Consider the following 26,934-nt stretch of genomic DNA (forward strand, 5'->3'; position numbering starts at 1 on the left):
TTAACTCTGGGGATTCCTGTTGGCCCATTGATTTGCCACTTTATTTATTTAATTTATTAACACTATGGATTCCTACCAGACCACTAAAGACTCATTTTATTTAATTACTTTGGGGAAAGCCTTTTTTCTGTACCCTTGGTTGTTAATTACCTGTTCTTTTATTAATTTGATTAAATCATGTTCTCTTAACACTGAAGCTTACTTTCAGCTTCCTTGACAATCTTAGTGTGATCAACTTCCTTCATCTGCTTTAGGCCTACTATTGCTCTGCTCCTCCATGTACGTTGCTTTTCATTTCCATGTCATTTTTTTCATTTATTCACACTTGATTCCATTGCTTCCATTTATCTCTATTTCTGCTCACTTCAGCCCTGACCTCCCTTTTCCTCTTTGGCTGCATTGTTCTCATTCTCATTGGCTCTCCACACCCACTTGGATTCTCTTTTCCCTGGTCCTCAATATCCATTCATCCAACTCTATTCTTCTCTATATTTATTTCAAACTACCACCCTTTAGCCACCCTCTCCTGCAGTACTCACTGCACATCCCTCTCAACTACTCTTTATGGGTATACCCATTATCCTTCACCCACATACTAAAAACTCCATTCACAATTGCTCACTTTCTCCCAAATTAAATTCTTATTTCCAACACCATTCTTCATTACTCACATCCCCAATTCCCCAAAATACTCACTATCCACATTACTTCCTATCCGTGTTAATGATACTGCTCCCCACCCAGTGCTCTACCTCAACTACTCTTCCTCTCCCCCCTCAAATCATCAAGCATTACCTTCCCCAAGCTACACACTACCCTCTCATACACCTCGCTTCCTTAAACCCACTTTAATGGATAGAACATCACAGGCTAACAACTGCAGAAGAAAACCTCAGCCAAAATGCTTTTAGACAAAGAACAAAAATTGGAGAGTATAGTCTTCATTTCTGGATTAAAAAAATCAATACAACTGTCATTTTGTGAGGCTGTCCAATCTCCCACTGATTTGCATCAACTCAATAACACTGGTTTTAAGAATTATTGCATTTGATTTTATATTTTAAACTATATTTTTTTATAATATTCCTTTTATCAAGTTTTTAGAAATGTTAATTTAAATCAAACTACATATAAAATATTCCAATGAGCAGTGTTACATTGCCATAACTCAAAACGTATTAGGGAAAAAATTGAATCAATTGTTCCCGATTCACAAAAGTCTGCAGATTTCACAGTTTTCAATATTAGCATCATACGCTAATACCAAACCAGTAGTATCTGTTATATATCTTCACTTCACTGACAGCATGGTCAAATACTATTCGGTATATATCACACCTATATTTTTTTTCACTCTTCCCAAACTGAATGGATGATCCATATCAGTACATCTCAGAATTACATTTTAAATATTGTAGAAATATCTCACACACACACTTACTTTCTTTATATGTAATTTCTTCTTTCTTACGCTGTTTTTTTGCCCTTGCAAGAGCTTCTGGGCTACCATGTACCTCAAGAGCCCTTAAAGAAATATTGAACATCTGTTAGACGTGCCGTTACTGCCTCTTACAGATGTGCATTACATTTTGTATCCCGAATTTAAAAAAGCATTCAAGAAGGATGGCGTTAGTAATTTATTTAGGATTATCAAATACACAAAGTTGTCAGTAGAATCCTTGCTAAAATATCATCTTAATGCCAAGTACATTTGTTTTGTCAGTTTGAGTTCAATGGTCATCAGTGAATGTGGATATTCGTGTTTCCCTATAATATTCAATTGTTTTTATTTTATTTATTGGTCAGTGAAAACGGTTTTCATGAACAAGTGTTTGAAAAACCTTTGTTCCACTTGCTTACAAATACACAATGCAGTTCCCCCAATAATTCAATGTATAAATGCACCAGGTTGCAAAAAATAATGGATGTGATATTTGCTAGTATGGATAGAGAGGTACTATGTGACAGAAAGTTAATTTTTTTTTGGGTTGGCAGGATGTAGTGCGCTCCCAGGAACTGTACAGATACCTTTTATTTCCAGTTATATAAATGATTTGTAAATAGGCAGAAGAGAAATGTTACTAAAGTTTTTTTTTGGGCAAAATTACATTTTATGGCAAATTGTAAGGAAGGATGCAGAAGTACAGACAGTTTAGTGGATTGGCACATGGCAAATGCAGTTCAATAAAAAGAAAAGAAAAAGACTTGTATTTATGTAGCGCCTTTCATGATCTCAGGATGTCCCAAAGTGCTTTACAGCCAATGAAATACTTCTGAAGTGCAATCATTGTTGTAATGTATGAAACACGGCAGCCAATTTGCGCACAGCAAGGTCCCATATACAGCAATGTGATAATGACCAGATAACCTGTTTTAGTGATGTTAGTTAGGGATAAATATTGGCCACGCCACTGGGAGAAATACAGACAATTATTAAGTAGTACATTTTGGGAATTAGAACAGTTAAAGAAGTATACCCTTAAAGTAAGACTGATAACAGAATGGTGGAACAAAGAGGACAAGGGATGTAGAGATACAAATCTTCAAATGTGGGATTGCAGGTAGAAAAGACATTAAAAAAGGTGGAATTCTGAGTTTCAAACATAGGGCCACTGAATACAAAAACGAGGTGGTGATATTGGTTAGCCCACAGTTGGAGTACTCCATGCAGCGCTAGGCACTCCTTTATAGGAAGAATATTACAGCCATCGAAAAGGTACAGCAAATATTTATTAAAATACCAAGAATTAAGAGTTTATAGTAATGAAGACCCCTAAAAATTTGGGCCTTTTCAGAGGAACACAGAAGTTTAAAGGATATCTAATACAGGTTTTCAAAATTATGAAAGGTTTGGAGAGACCAAATAGTGATAGATTGGTTAACAAATTTGTAACAAGGGGGAATAAATTGAGGATCAGAATGAAAAAGTAAGTTAAAAGAAATGAAGGAAGATAAATAGAATAATGAATGCTTGATCACAATTGGCTGTTGTGCCATAGACTATGGGTTAAATTTTGTAAGATCCACTCCACTCTTGGGAAAATGGGATTAGAGTATCGAGTTGAACAGCTAGCACCAGCAAGGGGCACACTGGATCGCCTGTGCAATAGTTTCTACAATTATAGGAGGTGGCATAGTACTGATCAAAATAACCAGGATGGTAATAGGTTCAATCTTTGGTCTGTGCTGAGCAAATAAACCTTGGACAGGACAGTACTGAGGGCACTAAAATTCTCAGTTTCCCTCAGCTAGGGAGGGCAAGCCAAAAACAAATTGTCCACATTATCCAGTAACCCTGATGGAAAGTGCAAGAATGCAGAGAAAACTGAAAAATTAACTGTGCTGCTTTCCACAGTAAACACATGTCAAAATTTACAGTTTAAACTTACACATGAAGAAATCACACTCTAGAATGCTTTGTTCAGAAGAGGAGGGAAGGAAATAAAGGGAAAAAATGGAGGGGTAGAGGAAAGGAAACACAAACAATGTAACGATGTACAGCATGTTGAAATAGATATCTGCATCACTTGTGCATAACGCCATTGTACTGAAAATGACACTCTACTCTTCTACCTCTTCAAACAGTATAGGTTTGCTAAATGCTTTTTCCATGAAGACAAATCACCCAAATCCAACTGCTCCATCAGGGCCACTTTCAGCTTGGCATATATTAAAACTGGGTGTTTGAGGTATGATATCTCAGCACATAATGCAACTTTCCCTTTCCCACTTTACTGTTCATTCAGTGGTGCATCTCAGACTCCAAAGGCTCGATTTTAGGGTCGGGTTTCCTGCGGGTTTCCAGCGGGGGGCCCCGAAAATCCCGATATGCGGTCACGTGACCGGATCGCGCCGCGATCCCGACCACTTCCGGGTTCCCCGATGACGTGCGGGGCTGCGTGCGTGGCCCCCGCTGGTGGGAATCCCGCAGGCAATTAAAGCCAGCGGGGTTCCACTTGAGAGTACTTACCTTACTTGTTGAGGTCAGTTAATGAGCTGAATCAGCTGTCAAAAGAGGAAGTTTGGGATTTCACCTGCATCGCAGCGTGTTTCACACACTGGGGGAAACAGTCTCTCTCCAACCAGGCATGTTGCAGCCAGCAGCCTGTGGCAGGTGCCAAGGTGCACTCCACGGGGGAGAGCCCTCACCCACGCAGGAGGCCACCGCATCACATAGGGCAACCCCTGCCCCCCACCACCCCCCGCCAAGCCAGAGGACAGACAGACACGAAACCGCAGCCCCAGTCCGAGGAACCACCCACCTACCCTGCACAACCCCTCAGACCAACACCTGCCAGATGGGTGGTGCGTGGACACCCTCGGAGGACGAACAGCATGACCAGCCCCAGCAGCCTCGCAGTCCACGCCGTCCGCCGCAGAGCCCCCCAACACGGTGTTGTTGCACGCCCACCTGCACGGCAGGAGGGAGGGCTACCGCAGAGAGAGACGCATCGCAGAGGGCACTACCCTCGCCACAGGGTCCACAGACCGAGGCACAGCTCCCCGGACCTCTCCGAGCAGCAGTGCACACGGAGGCGCAGATTCGCTCGACATGTAGTCGTGGAGATCTGCAGGCTCTTTCATGCCGAGCTGCTCCTGGCTGGCCCCAGCACCAACTGCTTACCTGTCGCTGTCAAAGTCACCACTGCCCTCCACAACTTCTCCTCCGCATCCTTCCAGGGTGCAGCCGGCTACACCACCGATGTCTCTCAGTCGTCTGCGCGGTAGAGCCCTGCAAATACACCTGCACCTACTCTGCAGTAACACGATGGGTGGCATCAGTGGTGGGTCCTCATAGTGATACCCAGGAGCGGGCATTATTGGACACAACAGACAGGATTCGCGGAGACATGGCAGTGGTGGTGCCAATATAATGTGTGCTGTTTGTTGCTCTGAAATTCAATATAGGTAACACCCATGGCAAACCCTCCGACACCCTTGTGCACCCCCTTCATGCTCACGAAACATTTGCCTTACGCTGCCTACTGCACATATGTGATGCATGCCCTGTGGCTGCAGCACAGGTGGTGGCAGGTTGAGTGAGGCTGGCCGTGAGGGAGATGCACGAGAGGGTGAGTATGGGATAGAGCCATGAGATTGTATGAGGATTGGGTCGCGTGTTAGTGGCAGGATGAGTACTGGCGAGGTGAGTAGGTGGAAGTAAGATGAGGATGGGGTTTGAGTGGGTATGAGGGGTGATGTGACAGAGTAGTGTTGGCGGTGCCGAAGGAGATGTGGGGTTGGGGCAGTGTTGTGGCAGATGGAGTGTAGGGGAAAGACTTCGTGTTCTCACTGTGGCTGACCTACTGAGGTCATTGCAGCGCCTCCTGCACTGTATGCAGGTGGGCGATATGTTGGTTGCGCAGGTGACCCCCTCTGCCACCTCGAGCCAGGCCTTCTTGATGGCAGAGGCTGGCCGCTTCCTCCCGCCCGCCGGGTGGAAGATCTCTGTCTTCGCCCTCCTCCTCACCCCATCTGATGATACCTGGGGTGAGGCATCATTAAACTGGGAGCAGCCTTCCCCCTGGGCTGCTCCATGCTGTAATTTGTTCCATTGGTTGCAGCATCTGTCAGTGGAGGACTGCCCCTTTAAATAGAGCGCCTCCAGCTGACAGATCGTACTGCGCATGCGCAGCCCGCCCGACGCGCAGACCAGCAGCGCGGACCCCGGAGGAGCAGGTAATTGATTCCTATTAGTGTGTTGCCTGCTACGATCGCGCGGGCAACCCACTAATTTCACTGAGCGTGTTGACCACGCTCCCAAAACCCAACCCGCCAGAAACCCGCAGGCCTGGTAACATCGAGCCCCAAGTGTTCAGAGTGTTCCTAATTTTTAAAATTTCAATTAGAAGACATAAAAAATATTTTCAACTTTTTCTTATTAATGCAAATGATGAATTAAGATAACTGTCAAAGAGAAATCAATGGTAGTAGAAGAGCTAGACATTTAAAGCTGCGTATTATGGTAGCTCGAGGAGTTTTAATCAATTGTATCATTACATCTTAAAATACTACCTAAATATTTCAAACTTTGGTTTGTGTAGGTCTTAATTAACATGTGTCTTACTATTTAACTCATGGAGTTTCACATAAAACAATTCTAGGACCACTATTTACAATATTTATGAATGAGGGGGACAAGGGTCTCTGTAGTCGTATTAGATTTGCTGATTACCTGGAACTCTGTGAGCAATGAGCAGAATGGAAATCTTCTGAGAGACTTGAATTAATTATGCAAATTGGCTGAGATATTGTAGATAGATTTTAATGTTGACAAATGCAGGGTAAAGCATATAGGAACAATTAACAGTAGAGTACTATGTAACACCTAAATAAGTGTGTAACATGAAAGTGTCCTATTTTGAGATTTCCATGGCAGAGGATAAATTAGAAAAGGATTTCAGAGGGATCCCTAGTCATAGTCTGAAAGCATCTGGTCAGTGTGAGGCAGTTATTAATAAGCCAAATTAAGTACTGGAGTGTATCTAGTGGGATTGGACTACAAGTCAGAACAAGTTATACAGGTATTACACAGATATTATACAGTTCAATGGTGAGGCCAATTCTGGAGTACAGCATGTATTAGAAAGGATTCAGAAGAGTGAGTAGGATGATTCTAAGCCTTAGGACACTAAGTTACAAAGAACAGCTCAAGGGATTAAACTTATTTTCACTGGAGAAAAAAAAAACTGGTGGGATTGTGGTGCAGGTCTTCAAATTAATTAAAGGTATAGATGTGCAAGTAAACAAGCTAATAATCTTGGACAACAAGCAAAGGACTAGAGGACACAGGTATAAAATTTACCAAACTTCAAGCAAGTTTGAGATTAGGAAAAAAAACCTTTTCCTCGACAGCATAGTCGATATATGGAACAGAGAGTCAGTAGTTGATTCAGTCAGTTGGTAATGTGGAGTAGGATTGAGGGTCTAGCCAGATTTCAAACAATACTAGATTTTGTTTTCAAGAGGTGGTCAGGGAAAGAATTTAGAGTTCTCTGAAATAAGAGATCAACAGGTGGTGTGGGAGGAACATAGGAACAAGAGTAGGTCATTCAGCCACTTGAGCATTTCATGCCATTCAATTCGATTATGGCTGATCTGTATCTCAACTTCATTTACCCGCTTTCGTTCCATAGCCCTTGATATCCATACCTTAAAAAGGTTATCTCCCCTTCTGTTCTGGATCTCCCCCCAGCAGGGGAAATAGTTTCTCTGTATCTACCCTATTGAATCCCTTTATCATTTTAAACATCGTGATTAAATTGCCCCTCAACCGTCTAATCTCAAGCAGATACAAGCCATGTTTAAGCAACCTGTCCTCAAAATGTAACCCTTTAAACTCTGGTATCATTCTGGTGACTCTGCACTATACCCCATCCAAAGCCAATATATCTTTCCTGCGGTTCGATGCCCAAAACTGAACACAGTACTCCAGACGGGGCCTGACCAAGACTTTCTATATCTGAAACATCACTTCCTCACTTTTGTATTCCAAACCCCGAGATAAAGGCCAACATTCCTTTAGACTTTTTGTACCTAGCATTTTTGTGCACTAACATTTAGTGATTTGTGTACATGGACACCTAAATCCCTTTGCTCCTCCACAGCTCCTAGTCTTTCACCATGAAGAAAATATTTTGATTTGTCTTTCATGGATCCAAAGTGGATGAACTCACACTTCCCAACATTAAACTCCATCTGCCATATTTTTGCCCACTTAGTCTAGCTATGTCCACTGTAACTTCCTGATCTCATCTACACAATTTACTGTGCCTTTTAACTTAGTATAATTTGCAAACTTGGATATACAACTGTCTATTGCTTCATCCAAGTCATTAATATATATGGTGAAAAGCTGAGGTTCCGGGGGATCCCTGGGGAACACCACCTATCACATCCGGCCAATCAGAGTAGATTCCCTTTATTCCTTCTCTCTGTTTTTTTACTTCCCAACCAATTACAACCCATACCACGAGGTTACCTCCAAAACTCTGGGATGCAAACCATCAGGTCCTGGAGATTTGTGTATCTTAAGTCTTATTATTTTTTTCATTACCATTTTTTAAAATTCATATTAATTCCACCAAGTTCCTCCCCTTGACTTATAGTTAGGATCCCTTGTACTGGTGATATTTTGTCCTCCACTGGGGATAGAGATACACAAATCACTAAAAGCAGCGGCGCAGGTTAATAAGGCCATAAAAAAAAGCAAACCAAGCACTGGAGTTCATTTCTAGAGGGATAGCATCAAAAAGCAGAGATGTTATGTTAAATTTGTATCGAACCTTGGTTAGACCACGCTCCACATTATATAAAAGGATATAGAGGCACTGGAGAAGGTGCAAAAGCGATTTACTAGGATGATACCAGAACTGAGAGGTTAAACCTATCAGGAAAGATTGAGCAGACTGGGGCCCTTTTCTCTAGAAAAGAGAGACTGAGAGGTGACCTGATGGAAGTCTTTAAGATTATGAAAGGGTTTGATAGGGTAGGCGTAGAGAAGATGTTTCCACTTGTGGGGGAGACCAGAACTAGGGGGCATAAATATAAGATAGTCACTAATAAATCCAATAGGGAATTCAGAAAATTTTCTTTACCCAGAGAGTGGTTAGAACGTGGAACTCGCTACCTTGAGGAGTAATTGAGGCGACTTGCTTGAAGCATTTAAGGGGAAGCGAGATAAACACATGAGGGAGGAAGGAATAGAAGGATATGCTGAAAGGGTTAGATTAAGTAGGGAGGGAGGAGGCTTGTGTGGACCATAAACACTGGCATGGACCTGTTGGGTCGAATGGCCTGTTTCCGTGCTGTACATTCTATGTAATTGTGAAAATGGATACATAGTACTCCTCAATTTAACAAGTCACCCATTTCTTTATTGTCCATTTTTGTCTCCCATGAATTTGTCTTTAATGGGTCAACATTCCCCTTTACCACGCTCTTTCTCTTAATATAGTTATAAAAACTTTTACTGTTAGCTTTGATATCCCGTGTAAGTTTTTGCACCTCATTACTTTCTTTGTACCCCTTTGTGGCCTTTTATAGCTCTCCATGTCTGCTGGATTTCCACTTTTCCTTGCACTGTGTAAGCCTTTTCTTTTAGCTTGATACTTACCTCATTTGTTAATAATGATTGCTTAACTACATAAGTGAAGCCTTTGCCTTTTAGTGGTTTTGTATCATATCAAATATTACTTTGTATACTTCCCATCGTTTGTCTGTAGGTTTACCAGTTCACCAATTTACAGATTTACCAATTAACAGTTCAACCCAGTTTATTATGGTCAATTCATTTCTCATCCCTTCAAAGTTTGCCTTACTTAAATTTAAAACCTTGGTTTGTGACTCTCCCTTCTCCCTCTCAAACCTAATATCAAATTCAATCATATTATGGTCACTATTTTGCAAGATGATCGCTTACTGACAGATTGTTATCTGATTCTGGTTCAAGGACAGAGAAACCGTTTCCTCTGGCAAGTGGGTTGGTAACCAGAGGTCATAGATTTAAAATAATTGGCGAAAGAACTAGAGGGGAAATGAGGAGAAATGTTTTCACACAAAGTTGTTAAGATCTGGAACACACTATCTGAAAGGATGGTGGAAGCAGATTCCATAGGAACTTTCAAAAGGCAATTGGACATGTACTTGAAGAGGTCTAATTGGCAGGGTTATGGGGAAAAAGTTGGGTTTGGAATTCTCTACCACAGAGGGCCGTGGATGCTCAGTCGTTGGATATATTCAAGACTGAGATCGATAGATTTTTGGACTCCAAGGAAATCAAGGGATATGGGGAGAGGGCGGGAAATGGAGTTGAAGTAGAAGATCAGCCATGATATTATTGTATGGCGGAGCAGTCTCGAGGCCGTATGGCCTCCTCCTGCTCCTATTTCTTATGTTCTTATAAAACAAAAGAGCCAAGATTAGGAACCGAATGGAGTGGGGATTGAATGTGTGGCCACCTGCTCTACGGTACCAAGCTCCAATACTCCAAGTCACTCCTCTGTTAACTATTCCAATTTAACTGTGAAATAGAGTAGTGTGATGGTTTTTTTGCCTACTGTGACCTTCTCCTTTTCCCCTGCTCACGCTTTCTATCATATTTTCTTCAACTTTCTCCTGTTTCCCAGTACTAATATGCTGTACCAGTAGTTGAAAACTGGAAATCAACAGAAATATGTTGATATCAAATCTAGTTTTCTCTGTCAAATACAATAACCTAAGCATATTGTAATATAATAGGCTGTAATCTGCACTTTGTAAGAATAGTGCTTCTAAATTATTTTATAGTTTTGGAGAATAAACAAAATCTTCTGTGTAAAATTCAAAGTAATACATTTCCCAATGGATTTTTTCAGAATGAAAAAGTAGGGCATTCTAAGTTTTGTTATCTATTCAGAAATTCTAAGAACACCAACGTCCAGAGCAAGGAAAGACCATTCACCCCCGCTCCCTTTAGAGTCCATGTATGATTGTTTTATCATGTTGAGGGATAGAAGGGGAAAATCCACACAGTAAATCAAAAAGTGAGAGAGAAAGACCAGCAGGACATATGGGCAGGGTGGGGTCAGTTATCCAATTAAGAATTCTGTACACAAATGCACATAGCATAAGATGTAAAATAAATGGAAGCACAAATTCAGCTTAAAAGGTATGATGTAGTAGCCATTACAGAGACCTGGCTACAAACTGGGCATAATTAGGAGCTAAATATTGCAGACTTTACAAAGGACAGGGAAGTTGGGAAAGGAGGGGGTGTGGCAATATTGATGAAAGACACAATTACAGCAGTAGAAGGAAGGGATTTCAGTAAGAATGTTTTCATCGGTTGATCACATCGGTAGAGTTAAGGAAGAGCAAAGAATGCAAGACTCAGGTAGGAGTTGCTACAGCGCTAATAATAGCAATGTAGTGGAGGAATGTATAAATATGGAGCTCAATGAAGCATATAGCAAAAACAATGGTTATAATGGGAGATTATAATTTTCACAGACTAGGAGAAGCAGAACAGCTCAAGTAATAAATGCAATGAATTTCTAAAATGTATTTTGGACAGTTATTTAGTGATGAGTAATCATAGAATCTTATAGCATAGAAGGAGGTCATTTGGCCTGCCGCGCCTGTGCCGGTTGTTTGAAAGAGCTGTCCAATTTAGTCCTACACCCCAACTTTTTCCCCATAACCCTGCCAATTAGACCTCTTCAAGTACATGTCCAATTGCCTTTTGAAAGTTCCTATGGAATCTGCTTCCACCATCCTTTCAGATAGTGTGTTCCAGATCTTAACAACTTTGTGTGAAAACATTTCTCCTCATTTCCCCTCTAGTTCTTTTGCCAATTATTTTAAATCTATGACCTCTGGTTACCGACCCACTTGCCAGAGGAAACAGTTTCTCCCTACTTGAACCAGAATCAGATAACAATCTGTCAGTAAGCGAACATCTTGCAAAATAGTGACCATAATATGATTGAATTTGATATTAGGTTTGAGAGGGAGAAGGGAGGGTCACAAACCAAGGTTTTAAATTTAAGTAAGGTAAACATGAAGGGATGAGAAACAAATTGACCATAGTAAACTGGGTTGAACTGTTAATTGGTAAATCTGTTAATTGGTGAACTGGTAAACCTACAGACAAACGATGGGAAGTATACAAAGTAGTATTTGATACTTTGATAAGAGGGTTGTCCTATGAGGAGAGATTGAGTAGAATGGCCGACATTCTCTGAAGTTTAGAAGAATGAGAGGTGATGTCATTGAAATGTATAAAATTCTTAGAGGGCTTGACAGGGTAGATGCTGAGAAGCTGCTTCCCTTGGCTGGAGAGTCTAGAACTAGGGGTGATAGTCTCAAGATAAGGGGTTGGCCATTTAGGACCAAGATGAGGAGAAATTTCTCCACTCAGAGGGTTGTGAATCTTTGGAATTCTATACCTCAGAGGATGCTAAGTCGTTGAGTATATTCAAGACTGAGATTGATAGTTTTTGGACACTAAGGGAATCAAGGGACATGGGGATAGGGCAGGAAAGTGGAGTTGAGGTAAAAGATCAGCCATGATCTTATTGAATGGCGGAGGAGGCTCGAGGGGCCGAATGGCCTACTCGTGCTCCTATTTCTTATGTTCTTATATCAAACACTATTTTCCTTTCATAAAACTGTATTGACTCTGCCTAATCATATGATTTTCTAAGTGCCATGTTACTATGTCCTTAACAATAGATTCTAGCATTTTCCCCATTATTGTCAGGCTAACTGGCCGATAATTCTATTTTCTCTCTCCCTCCTTTCTTGAATAGCGGGGTTACATTTGCTACCTTCCAATCCACGGGGACTGATCTGGAATCTAAGGAATTTTGGAAGGTCAAAACCAATATATCCACTATCTCTGCAGCCACCTCTTTTAAAACCCTAGGATGTAAGCCATCAGGTCCAGGGGATTTGTCTGCTTTTAGTCCCATTAATTTCTCCAGTTTCTATGTTTTTGTATGATGAAACTTACCTGGAACTGATGTGATAGTGCAAAGCATCTCAATGTCAAAATTGAGTACACAGAAATAAAAGTATACAGAAATAAATGTTCAAACTCATTTCTCCCTTAGTGCAAAATTGAAACTGATCTATACTCACTTGGCTTCTACGTCAGATCTTAAGTATACAGTAAAAATCTCCGTATCATCATGAGGACTTCGCCGAGTAATCTTCCTTAACAGCTCCAGGTCACTGTAGGCAAAGTGAGAAGGTCAGATCTTTATTAAAAAGAATTACTATGCATTGCAGTAAGCATATTAGAACTATCCCATGTGGTGCCATGAAGGAGTGAGACTTGAGTCTGTGCCCAAAGCCTGAATCTCGTAAAAACCCATCTGGTTCACTAATGTCCTTTAGGGAAGGAAACCTGCCAACCTTACCCGGTCTGGCCTACATGTGATTCCAGACCCACAGCAATGTGGCTGATTCTTAATTGCCCTCCGAAATGGCCTAGCAAGCCACTCAGTTGTACAATCTCGCTACTGAATGTCACAAGAAGAATAAAGCCGGATGGAACACCCGGCATCGGACCACCAGGCACCGGACGCAACAAAGGCAAACCAAGCCCAGTCGACCGTGCAAAGTCCTCCTCACTAACATCTGGGCACCTGTGCCAAAATTGGGAGAGCTGTCCCACAGACTAGTCAAGCAACAGCCTGATATAGCCATACTCACAGAATCATACCTTTCAGCCAACATCCCACACTCTTCCATAACCATCCCTGGGTATGTCCTATCTCACTGGCGGTACAGTGTTATACAGTCAGGAGGGAGTGGCCCTGGGAGTCCTCATCATTGACTCTGGACCCCACAAAATCTCATGGCATCAGGTCAAACATGGGCAAGGAATCCTCCAGCTGATTACCACCTACTGCCCTCCCTCAGCTGATGAATCAGTCCACCTCCATATTGAACACCACTTGGAGGAACACTGAGGGTAGGAAGGGCACAGAATGTAGTCTGGGTGGGGAACTTTAAAGTCCATCACCAAGAGTGGCTCAGTAGCACCACGACTGACCGAGCTGGCCGAGTCCTAAAGGACATAGCTGCCAGACTGGGCTTGCGGCAGGTGGTGAGCGAACCAACACGAGGGAAAAACCTACTTGGCCTCATCCTCACCAATCTACCTGTCGCAGATGCATCTGTCCATGACAGTATTGGTAGGAGTAACCACCACACAGTCCTTGTGGAGACGAAGTCCCGTCTTCGCACTGAGGATACCATCCAACATGTTGTTTGGCACTACCACCGTGCTAAATGGGATAGATTCAGAACAGATCTAGCAGCTCAAAACGGGCATCCAGAAGGTACTGTGGCCATCAGCAGCAGCAGAACTGTATTCCAGCACAATCTGTAACCTCATGGCCCAGCATATTCCTCACTCCACCATTACCAACAAGCCAGCAGATCAACCCTGGTTCAATGAGGAGTGTAGAAGAGCATGCCAGGAGCAGCAACAGGCACACCTAAAAATGATGTACCAACGTGGTGAAGCTACAACACAGGACTACATGCATGCTAAACAGCGGAAGCAACATGCTATAGACAGAGCTAAACGATTCCACAACCAATGGATCAGATCAAAGCTCTGCAGTCCTGCCACATCCAGTCGTGAATGGTGGTGGACAATTAAACAACTAACGGGAGGAGGAGGCTCTGTGAACATCCCCATCCTCAATGATGGCATAGTCTAGCATGTGAGTGCAAAAGACAAGGCTGAAGCTTCTGCAACCATCTTCAGCCAGAAATGCCGAGTGCATGATCCATCTCTGCTTCCTCCCGATATCCCCACCATCACAGAAGCCAGTCTTCAGCCAATTCGATTCATTCCACGTGATATCAAGAAACGGGCGAGTGCAGTGGATAAAGCAAAGGCTAAGGGCCCCGACAACATCCCGACTGTAGTGCTGAAGACCTCTGCTCCAGAACTAGCCGCGCCTTTAGCCAAGCTGTTCCAGTACAGCTACAACACCGGCATCTACCTGACAACGTGGAAAATTGCCCAGGTATATCCTGACCACAAAAAGCAGGACAAATCCAATCAGGCCAAGTATCGCCCCATCAGTCTACTCTCAATCATCAGCAAAGTGATGGAAGGTGTCGTCGACAGTGCTATCAAGTGGCACTTACTCACCAATAACCTGCTCATCAATGCTCAGTTTGGGTTCTGCTAGCTCCACTTGGCTCCAGACCTCATTACAGCCTTGGTCCAAACATGGACAAAAGAGCTGAATTCCAGAGGTGAGGTGAGAGTGACTGCCCTTTACATCAAGGCAGCATTTGACCAAGTGTGGCACCAAGGAGCCCTAGTAAAATTGAAGTCAATGGGAATCAGGGGGAAAACTCTCCAGTGGCTGGAGTCATAACTAGCACAAAGGAAGATGGTAGTGGTTGTTGGAGGCCAATTATCACAGTCCCAGGACATCAATGCAAAATTCCTCAGGGCAATGTCCTAGATCCAAACATCTTCAGTTGCTTCATCAATCCTGCCATCATGAGGTCAGAAATGGGGATGTTTGCTGATGATTGCACAGTGTTCAGTTCCATTCTCAACCCCTCAGATAACGAAGCAGTCCGTGCCCGCATGCAGTAAGACCTGGACAACATCCAGCCTTCGGCTAAGTGACAAATAACATTCACGCCAGACAAGTGCCATCTCCGACGAGAGAGAGTCTAACTACCTCCCCTTGACATTCAACGGCATTACCATCGCCAAATCCCCCACCATCAACATCCTGGTGGTCACCATTGACCAGAAACTTAACTGGACCAGCCACTTAAACACTGTGGCTACAAGAGCAGGTCAGAGGTTGGGTATTCTGTGGCGAGTGACTCACCTCCTGACTCCCCAAAGCCTTTCCACCATCTACAAGGCACAAGTCAGGAGGGTGATGGAATACTCTCCACTTGCCTGGATGAGTGCAGCTTCAATAACACTGAAGAAGCTCGACACCATCCAGGACAAAGTAGCCCGCTTGATTGGCACCCCATCCACTACCCTAAACATTCACTCCCTTCACCATCGGCGCACCGTGGCTGCAGTGTGCACCATTTACAGGATGCACTGCAGCAACTCTCCAAGGCTTCTTCGACAGCACCTCCCAAACCCATGACCTCTACCACCTAGAAGGACAAGGACAGCAGGCACATGGGAACAACACACCTGCACATTCCACTCCAAGTCACACACCATCCCGACTTGGAAATATATCGCCATTCCTTCATCGTCGGTGGGTCAAAATCCTGGAACTCCCTACCTAAAAGCACTGTGGGAGAACCTTCACCAGACGGACTGCAGCAGTTGAAGGCGGTGGTTCACCACCACCTTCTCAAGGTCAATAAGGGATGGGCAATAAACACTGGCCTTGCCAGCGCTCCCACATCCCATGAATGAATAAAAAAAAGTGGCAGAAAACAGCCAAAAATAAAAGTGACATGTCACCTTTGGATGTGTTACATGCTGAGAGCAGACCACAGCATTAGCACTGTGCACTCACATGTTTCATTTTACAAAGGAACAGGACAAATGTATAAACACAGTGCTCACTCAGGTGAAAAGAAAGGTTCCCATGACACAGAATTTCAGATTATCAGAGTCCTTTTAGAACAGGATATTTGCTTATATAATGGCTGGCTGAACCAATGCACCATCCCAAGTTAATTCATTTCACCATGTTCTCAATTCAGTTCTCATTAATGAGATCTTTGTACAGCAGAATTCACAAATCAGGTTCTTGATTTGTATGCTGCAATTTCTCTTCTCCTCCACAAAAAAGGATAATTACCAAGAATGTACATAAAAGAAAATCTAAATATACTGATTATGTTCTAATACTTCGCATCATTAATAAAAAAAAATCACAGCATCCTCATTAGCAATACTGTTGAATACCTGGGTTTTAGACAGAACTCATTCAGTGCTCGCATACCAGTGATGAAATTATTTTGAGTGTATGTGGACCCATAATCTCTTTTCTTCAGAATAGCTTTAACTGAAAAACATTGGGGAAGAGAATTAGCATTCAAACAATGAATTAAACACATTTTCTCTAATGCTGCTGATGAAAGACCACACATTACTCTTAGTACACTTATTAGACTCTTAGAAACACTGGACTCTGATAAATATGGTTATAGTGCAAAATGCTGCCATAAATTTCTAGAGATTAGATTATTACATTTTACGTTAGTGTAAACTATCAAACATCTCCAACTATAAATCTGATATTACTATCTGTCAACAAGGATCCTAAAAGCTTAGAACTTATGTTCACTAATAGATCCCGTTATATTACATAGCTTGCATCTATGACACATAACATGCAGTATCGTCCAAGAGTGAAGTCATCAGAATCAAATTCTGGCAAACAGTGCAAAGCCTTGAAGAACTGGTCTCATCTTCTTGGATATGCAGCCTATTTATTCAGCAGAGTAGTTTCGTGGGGTTAGCAGCTACAGATAAGTCACCCAAGCCAGTTCAAAGCTGTGGCACATAATGCACTCAGTGGAGCCCAGGACGTATATGGCTCCTGCCAGTCAGTGATGTCAACAATACGACTGAATATCTGAGCTTTAGACAGGACTCATTTCAGCACTCACACACTAGTGATTAAGTTATTTTGAGTGTAAGTGGACGCATAATTTCCTAAACAACTTAAACAACCTGCAGAGAAGGAGGTCTAACATGGTGTGGGTCTCGGGAAATAAAACTTTGCTTTTTAAAAATATCAAGGCAAAATTATATTTTTGAATGAACAATGGGGAATAACTTAAAAAAAAACTTATTTTCTTTGCACTTTACAGCTTGTACTGAATTACTAGATTCTGGCTAGTCAGTATTCACATCATCTCAGTAGCTATTTGATTACTGTGTTCCATTGTAGTCTCAGAGGCTCATTGCACAAAGAACTCAAAGTTATTAGCTTTTATTTTGTTTCTTCTACATTTAGGTACAGCTTAACACATTTTTAAAAAAAGATAAATATATACATCTGGATAGCACCTTTTAGTCACTGCATCTCAGAAACACGCAATCATTTGTGAATTAAGCTTCATTTAATTCAAAAATAATTTCATCCAAATATTTGCAGTGTAAATTTGAGATCTACTGTATGACCATGAATAAAAATTCAATTGTCATAGGCCCATAGATTCATGGGAAGATAATCTCCAATACATATTCATTCATTCAAAGTTAACACGCTTCACTCATTGCCTAATTACCAAATACTGTAGGCTAGAAATTACTGTTGTAGACTTTGTCAGATTCTCCCTCTGCTCTTTTAATGGAGGCATTAGGCAGTATATTTTAATTAAAAATTTTAATTTGTCAGAATTTTGAAACATGCATGTTAAGCATTCATATAACATCACTGACAATAATTCACAGGCTTTTTTTTAGGCTTAACTACTTTTCAAATGTTTAAACATTTTTTATAATGTTTTAGTGTTTTATTCTTTTCTTTATTTGGTTAAATGTATCCAGTGTCTGTTCTCCTACCACATTGGTTAATTTCTGTTTAATAGCTTATCTCACCACTTTCCAAAAAAATGGAAAGTGGTGAGATATCGTTCACCTGACAAAGGAGGAAGCCTCCGAAAGCTTGTGAATTTAAAATAAAATTGCTGGACTATAACTTGGTGTTGTAAAATTGTTTACAATTTCCAAAAAAATGACCACATTCTACCAAAGAAGTCCTATTTCTGAATTTTTTAATTCACCAATCACATGCTACAAAAAACAAGACATAGATGCCATCATAGCTGCCTACCCAACTAAGCCTCAGGCTTGGACTCCCACCAGAATAGACATAGCTACCATAACAGTTGTCTACCCAAGCAACACTTTTGCCCTGCTCAAAAAAAAACAGAAATACAGCCTTTATGGCACAATCTCAGAACTCCATTGTACTGTCTCACTGGTTGCAAGTTGATCAGATTAATGGCTGTTGCTAAAATGGGGAAGGGAACTGGTAGTAAACACTGAAGAAACAGCAAAGCAATTACAGAGGGCCTGGACAATATTTGCAAGTGGGCAGAGTTTAGGCAGATGAAATTTAACACAGGTCTTCCACATTGGAAAGAAAAAAATGATGGGGAACATAGTGAATGGTGTCAAACTAGGTGGGGGAAGAGGTGGAGAGAAATCTGGAAGCAGTAGTCAAATCAACACTGAACAACTCAGCAAGAGTAGCTATGGCTAAGGGTTTTTTTGGTCATAGTCAGACATACCCCCTTGGTGTTCTGCTGATAACAATCATGCTTGATAGCAAAACAAGTTCCACAGTAACCCATAACTTTGGAGCCTGTATAGACCATTTGGTCTATTAGTGAGAAGGATAAAAATAAAACTAATAAGAGAACATAATTGTGTCCCTACAGATTGATGAGGCCCAGCTAAAATACATCCTTGTCAGCATACTAAGGGCAGCGGTAACTTAAGTTAGTGGCCCACCCGTTAAAGTACCCATTCTGAAAAACTGGATAGACAAACGTCCATTGCAATCCAGACCAGTGGTCTGGTTTGAGATAACAAACTCGTCTAGTTGAAGACCCTGTGCTATAACCGAATCAGTGAGTTTCAGACCAATTCTAGGTGAAGAACACCTATGGAGACAAGGAGAACAACCATGGTTGAGTTAATTCTTCATGTGGAAATAGAGGATTTTAGATCACAGCATAACACAACTCTGCTGCTCTTTAATTCTGCCCTGAAAGATATGTAGGATGATGGTAACAAACATTGCACATTATAAAGACATCATACCTTATTATTCCATACTGACTACTTTTTATATTAAACGTATCAGAAATGTTTGGCAATTAATTAGTTTGACTTTGATCACTGATTTGACATTTTATTAACTTTGACAAATAGTGGATGGTCGACTTTAATAACCGGAATAAGCACTCAAGTGCTCTAGCAATTAACAAAAACAAACAGAATGCTGAGCTATACAGCCAAATCAGTATAGTATACGATTCAGGCAGTTATGCTGAAGGTGTATATGGTCAGACCACACATTGAATACTGCATTTAATTCTTATTACCAGGGCACAAGACGAACATCCAAGCCTGGAAACAATGCAGAGAAGGACAACGAGAGTGAACCCTGATCTCAGAGGCCTGAAAAAAATTTCAACTCCTCCACCTTTAAAGGAGGCGAATTTTTTTTAATGCATCATGGGATGTGGGCATCGCTGGCAAAGCCAGCATTTATTGCCCATCCCTAATTGCCCTTGAGAAGGTGGTGGTGAGCCGCCTTCTTGAACCACTGCAGTCCGTGTAGTGAAGGTTCTCCCACAGTGCTGTTAGGTAGGGAGTTCTAGGGCTTTGAACCAGCAACGATGAAGGAATGGCGATATATTTCCAAGTCGGGATGGTGTGTGACTTGGAGGGGAACATACAGGTGGTGGTGTTCCCATGTGCCTGCTGCCCTTGTCCTTCTAGGCGGTAGAGGTCGCAGGTTTGGGAGGTGCTGTCGAAGAAGCCTTGGCAAGCTGCTGCAGTGCATCCTGTAGATGGTACACACTGCAGCCACGGTGCGCCGATGGTGGAAGGAGTGAATGTTTAGGGTGGTGGATGGGATGCCAATCAAGTGGGCTGCTTCGTCCTGGATGGTGTCAAGCTTCCTGAGTGTTGTTGGAGCTGCATTCATCCAGGCAAGTGGAGAGTATTCCATCACACTCCTGACTTGTGCCTTGTAGATGGTGGAAAGGCTTTGGGGAGTCAGGAGGTTAGTCACTCACCACAGAATACCCAACCTCTGACCTGCTCTTGTAGCCACATTATTTATGTGGCTGGTCCAGTTAAGTTTCTGGTCAATGGTGACCCCCAGGATGTTGATGGTGGGGGAATTGGTGATGGTAATGCCGTTGAATGTCGAGGGGAGGTGGTTAGACTCTCTCTTGTTGGAGATGGTCATTGCCTGGCACTTGACTGGCACGAATGTTACTTGTCACTTATCAGCCCAAGCCTGGATGTTGTTCAGGTCTTGCTGCATGCGGGCACGGACTGCTTCGTTATCGGAGGGGTTGCGAATGGAACTGAACACTGTGCAATCATCAGCGAGCATCCCCATTTCTGACCTTATGATGGAGGGAAAGTCATTGATGAAGCAGCTGAAGATGGTTGGGCCTAGGACACTGCCCTGAGGAACTCCTGCAGCAATGTCCTGGTGCCCGAGATGATTGGCCTCCAACAACTATTACCATCTTCCTTTATGCTAGGTACGACTCCAGCCACTGGAGGGTTTGCCCCGATTCCCACTGACTTCAGTTTTACTAGGGCTCTTTGGTGCCACACTAGGTCAAATGCTGCCTTGATGTCAAGGGCAGTCACTCTCACCTCACCTCTGGAATTCAGCTCTTTTGTCCATGTTTGGACCAAGGCTGTAATGAGGTCCGGAGCCAAGTGGAGCTGGCGGAACCCAAACTGAGCATTGGTGAGCAGGTTATTGGTGAGTAAGTGCCGTTTGATAACGCTGTCGACGACAACTTCCAAAACTTTGCTGATGATTGAGAGTAGACTGATGGGGCAGTAATTGGTCAGATTGGATTTGTCCTGCTTTTTGTGGACAGGACAAAACTGGGCAATTTTCCACATTGTCGGGTAGATGCCAGTGTTGTAGCTGTACTGGAACAGTTTGGCGAGAAGCGTGGCTAGTTCTGGAGCACAAGTCTTTAGCACTACAGCCAGAATGAGAAAAATGCGTATAAAAAGGTACAAAATACTAAGTAGAATAAAAAAGATTTATCCTGAGCATGATCTCAAGTTAAACCAAGAATGTAGGCCAAGGGTACAAAGCTACAATCAATTTGCGCACGGCAAGGTCCTAGAACAATTAGATAAATGGCCAGATAATCTACTTTTGATGATGTTAGTTGAGGAGTAAATATAGGCCAGGACACCGGGAGAACTCCTATGTTCTTCTTCGAATAGTGCCATGGGATCGTTTATGTCCACCTGAGAACACGGCTAGGACCTCAGTTTAACATCTCAGCTGAAAGACGGCGCCTCCAGCAGTGCAACTCAGTACTCCACTGAAGTGTCAGCCTAGATTATATGCTCAAATCTCTGAAGTGGGACTTGAACCCATGATCTCTGACTCAGAGGCAAGAGCACTACCACTGAGCCAAGGCTGACACCTTTATAACATTGGGTCGGAGGCAAATTCTGGAGTCATTCAAGAGTCAGTGTGATGCTGCGATGGGGGAGGGGGACTTGGTCGCCACAAGGACTGCGTGGTGGTCACGCCTACCAATAGAGTCATGGACAGATGCAGCTGCGACAGGTAGAATTGGTGAAGATGAGGTCAAGTAGGTTACTCCCTCGTGTTGGTTCTCTCACCACCTGCCGCAAGCCCAGTCTGGCAGCTATGTCCTTCAGGGCTTGGCCAGCTTGGTCAGTGGTGGTACTACCGAGACACTCTTGGTGATGGACATTGAAGTCCCCCAGCCAGATTATATTCTGTGCCCTTGCTACCATAGCCGTGAGACTTCACGGGTTCCGGGGTCAATGTTGAGGACTCCCAGGGCCACTCCCACCCAACTGTATACCACTGTGCCCCCACCTCTGGTGAGTTTGTACTGCCACTGGGACAAGACATGCCCAGGGATGGAGGAGGAGTCTGGGACATTGGCCGATAATCATACTTATAGAATCATACTTATGTCAGGCTGTTGCTTGACTAGTCTGTGGGACAGCTCTCCCTACTTTGGCACCAGTTTCCAGATGTTAGTGAGGACTTTGCAGGGTCAACTGGGCTGGGCGGACCTTTGCCGTGTTCGAGTTTGATGCCTAGGTCGCAGCCGAGTGATCTGTCCGGTTTTATTCTTATTCTTTTTTGTAGCAGTTTGATACAATTTGCTAGACTGCTTCAAAGGGCAGTTAAGAGTCAACCATGTTGGTGTGGGACCGGGTAAGGATGGCAGGTTTCCTTCCCTAAAGGACATTAGTGAACCGTTTGGGTATTTATGACAATCCGATAGCTCCATGGTCATGGTTACTGATACCAGCTTTTTATTCCATATTTATTTTTTTTCAAACTGAACTCAAATTCATAAACTGCCATGGTGGGATTTGAACTCACGTTTTCTGGATTATTAGTTCAGGCCTCTGGATTACTAGTCCAGTAACCATAGCCACAACGCAACTGTACCAACACTTAAAACATGATAGGTAGTAAGCTCCAACTGCTATTTAATTAATGCACAAAATAAAATTGCTTACCTTTCACTTGGATTTGCTCCAAAGTAGGTTGACCCAGAGCAATGGACCCTTGAGCTGTAAAGATAAATTTGCCATGAATCAAAATGAAATAGGAAGCTATTAAAATACTCAGGTTCATAAAACCTATTGGCAGCACAATACCACCAATAGCATTTATATATCACCTTTTAACATTGTAAAATGCCACAGTACATTTTGAGAGGAGTGGGGAAAACTGATAAAAGAAATATAGGAGCAGATGTCGAGCCATACTGCATTGATTAGGAGCAACTGAAAGCTTGGTCAAAATGATGGGCTTTGAGAATTTTTTTTAAGAGGGCAGAAAAGTAAAAAGCCAAAATAAGGCAGGGAGGGAGTTCTGGAGAATTGGGCCAAGGTAGTTGAAAGCTCTGTCATCAATGGTTGGGCAAAAGGAAGAGGATGCACAAAAGACCAGAGGGTGTGGGAGAGGATGCAAGGCTGGCAATGGTTGCAGAGCAGTGTGCAACTAGTCAATGGAGGGATTTGAAGATGAGGACAAGGATTTTACATTTAATGCACGGAATTAGTAGTATAGGCTAGTAAGGGCAGAGGTGATGGGTGAGCAGGACTTAAGGTGGATTTAGGATACAAATAGCTGAGTTTTGGACAAGCTGGAGTTTATGGACCATAGAGGATGAGAGGCCAGATTGGAGAAATTAAGTCTAGAACTGATAAAAGTGTGAATAAGGAATATTGGAGATAGGAACATAGGAGCAGGAGTAGGCCATTTAGCCCCTCGAGCTTGTTCCGCCATTCAATGAGATCATGGCTGATCTGTGATCTAACTCCATATACCCGCTTAGCCCCATATCCCTTAATATCTTTGGTTACATAGGAACAGGAGTAGGCCATTCAGCCCCTCGTGCCTGCTCCGCCATTTGATAAGATCATGGCTGATCTGTGATCTAACTCCATATACCCGCCTTTGGCCCATATCCCTTAATACCTTTGGTTGCCAAAAATCTATCAATCTCAGGTTTAAAATTAACAATTGAGCTAGCATCAACTGCCGTTTGCAGAAGAGAATTCCAAACTCCTACCATCCTTTGAGTGTAGAAGTGTTTCCAAACTTCACTCCTGAAAGTCCGGGCTCTAATTTTTAGGCTATGTCCCCTAGTCCTAGACTCCCCAACCAGCGGAAATAGTTTCTCTCTATCTACCCTATCAGTTCCCCATAATATCTTGAAAACAAGAGATAGTCTAATAATGAGAAAAGTGAATCAGTAACAAGGGGGCATAGACCAAGGATTATAACAAGCACAAAGAGGGAAGTTAGACATTTTTTCACTGAAAGTCATTAGGACGTGGAATACTTTATCACAAGTGGCTACTGATGCAGAAACCATTACATAGTTCAAAATAGAATAGGATAGTTGTGTGAAAAGGAAGAATACAAAGGATACAAGGAAAGGATTGGGAAATGGGATTAGAGTAATTAGCTCCAGTTGGAAAGTTAACACTGGCAAAGACCCAACAGGTCAAATGGCCTCCTCCTGTAATTAAAATGATTTGATTTAGATTGTTCATCGTAACTGTCAACTTCAGTAAATTACTGGTTTAGGTAGCCGTAACAGAAGCAACCACAGCCTTGTTGCTGTAGCTGTGTATAAAAATTGGAGATTCATTTGGACATGGTTGTAGATTTGAAACACAGACTTAATAATTGTGACTTTACCAGATCTTTTGGGATTTTGTTGAGTACTGGACTCCTCCACTGAAGAAGCTGAGATACTGCTGGCACTGGAATCAGACGTACCATTCTTTTTGCCATATGATGAACATAAACGCAGCTGGGCAACTGTGCTGATAGGGAGATTAGATCGCGTACTATGCCAGAGGCTTCGGTTGGTCACAGTGCTTTTGTATACTGAAAACAAAATATGAAAATCATCATATAATAAATTTTCAACTCTTAAGAATATGGTTTGAAACTAGGAATAGTGAAGTATACCGAGGCACATAGCAGCAAAAAGATTTTTAGCAAGAGGTCAAATGTTGAGGAGGGGGGCATGGTTCAGCATCTCTAAGAGAACGACAGCTTGACACAGCTAGAATTATGTAGGCATAAGTCATAAGAAGCCTTTTCCTAGACAGATAGCATTGAAAAGATGTTATGGGAGTAGATTTGGGGAGCCATGCAAGGTTGAATTGGGGGGCTGTACTCGGATAAGAGGGTCCTATGCATTCCTAAGTGGAACAAACAGTTTACACAGCAAAGATAAAGAATGAAGTAATCACGCTACGTGGTACAGCTCATCCTGAGTTGTTATACACAGTCAGCATGGGGGCGGGATGATTTACAACCAGGAGATAAGGACAGAGATGCATATGTACAGAACAACACAGCCGAATAGTATCAAGATAGGGCATGCTCCCTCCCAAGCTTGAGCGCAAGCTCTCAAGAGAACAGTCAGAAGCGGACCGCCCCAGGCCACCATGGAGGTCAGATCTGATCAATCTGAATCCACGGGCATATCAGGTTGTACTGATTGCTTGTCATTTAATCTAATCTGAAGACATTTGTATTATAACTATAATACTGTTGTGAATCAATCTATTAAAGCTTGTTGTTTAATAACCACTCAGGCTTGTATCACGTGGCAGTTACTGTTGAAGGATTAACAACCCTTTTGTAGCGACAGTAACAGAAAAATCTGCTAACAAATGGCGTCCCTGGGTGGGATCGAGTTTTAACGGTTTAAAATAGCTAGTGTTAAGAGATTGACACAGCTGAAGCATAGAGCGCATCACAAAGAGAATGGATCGTGAACCAAGTGGGAACATGAGAATTTGGTGAAAATGGGAATTAGGTTCGAATTTCTTTTTTAAAAAGTAAACAAAAAATATACTAAAAAGTAATTATCTATAAATAAATATAGACTAAGATGTGGCACAGCAGTTTGTGCACCTGACCGCAGTATGTAGGAGTTTGTGGCTATCAAGAATGTCCCGAGCGAACACATCTGCAGTAGATGTCTCCACCTCAAATCTCTCCAGCTCAGAGTCAACGAGACCTCGGTTACACCTCGTAGTGAGATACAGGATTAAAATGGGGTTGGCGCGACAGACAGTGTGCAGAGTAAGGGGAACCCAGGTAAGATAGAGAACAAGGATCCTCTGAAACTGATCCTACCCAAAAGGTACAATGTACTTGCTATCTGTGAGGATAAGGATAAAGACTGTCGGAAGGACAGCCAGAATGCTGACCATGGCACCTTGGAGCAGGAGGCTATCCAAAGAGGGGAGGAGAAGGAGGAGAAGCGTGATGTGATAGTTGTAGGGGATTCAATAATAACGGGGACAGATAGCATCCTTTGTAAACAGGATCGAGAGTCCCACGTGGTATGTTGCCTACCTGGTGCCAGGGTGAGGGACATCTTGAACTGGCTTGGAAGGATATTGGAGAGGGAGGGGGAGGATCCAGTCATTGTGGTCCATTTTGGCTCCAACAACATAGGAAAGAGTAGGCAAGGGGTCCTGTTCAGAAAGTACCAGGAGCTAGTTGCTAAATTAAAAAACAGGACCTCAAGGGTTATAATCTCTGGATTATTACCCGAGGCATGTACAAATTGGCTTAGGATAAGAAGATTAGGGAGGTGAACACATGGCTGAAGGAGTGGTGTGGGAAAGAGGGGTTCCATTTCATAGGACACTGGCACCAGTACTGGGACAGGAAAGATCTGCACTGCTGGGGTGGGCTCCACCTGAACCGGGCTGGGACCAGGGTCCTAGCGGAAAGGATAAATAGGGCGGTCACAAGGACTTCAAACTAGTAAATGGGGGTGGGCTCAGGTGGAAAAAGGTAGTGTAAATAATAATTCTAAAACAAACAAAAAAGAGTAGAGTAATAGTCAGATATTATGCATTAGGCACTACAGCTAAAGGGAAAACTAAAAGATGTAAAGTAATTGAATCTGGAGAGAGAAGTAAGAAACGTGTGAGAAAAACAACATTGGAGCAGGACAGATTAGGGTGTGTGGCCCAAATAAACATTCTTTATACAAATTGGAGAGGGAGGGGGAGGATCCAGTCATTGTGGTCCATTTTGGGACCAACAACATAGGAAAGAGTAGGCAAGGGGTCCTGTTCAGAAAGTACCAGGAGCTAGTTGCTAAATTAAAAAACAGGACCTCAAGGGTTATAATCTCTGGATTATTACC

General features: G+C 42.6%; 1 protein-coding gene across 4 annotated transcripts in view; it reads right to left on the reverse strand.

Moving 5' to 3' along the window:
• Positions 1-26,934, reverse strand: part of slc30a9 (solute carrier family 30 member 9) — a 152,149-nt gene that overhangs the window by 77,204 nt on the left and 48,011 nt on the right. For all 4 annotated transcript variants that reach the window (XR_010963560.1, XM_067988368.1, XM_067988352.1 and 1 more), the window contains exons 3-7: positions 24,450-24,641; positions 22,754-22,807; positions 16,415-16,514; positions 12,622-12,714; positions 1,442-1,524 (exon numbers count right to left, since the gene is read on the reverse strand). Coding sequence is in view for 3 of the 4 variants with exons in the window: in XM_067988368.1 (XP_067844469.1) it covers positions 1,442-1,524; positions 12,622-12,714; positions 16,415-16,514; positions 22,754-22,807; positions 24,450-24,641 (522 nt within the window). In the remaining variant the exon portion in view is untranslated. The remainder of the gene's footprint in view (positions 1-1,441; positions 1,525-12,621; positions 12,715-16,414; positions 16,515-22,753; positions 22,808-24,449; positions 24,642-26,934) is intronic.

This window comes from Heptranchias perlo, chromosome 1, assembly GCF_035084215.1.
Source record: "Heptranchias perlo isolate sHepPer1 chromosome 1, sHepPer1.hap1, whole genome shotgun sequence".
Classification (NCBI taxonomy): Eukaryota; Metazoa; Chordata; class Chondrichthyes; order Hexanchiformes; family Hexanchidae; genus Heptranchias; species Heptranchias perlo.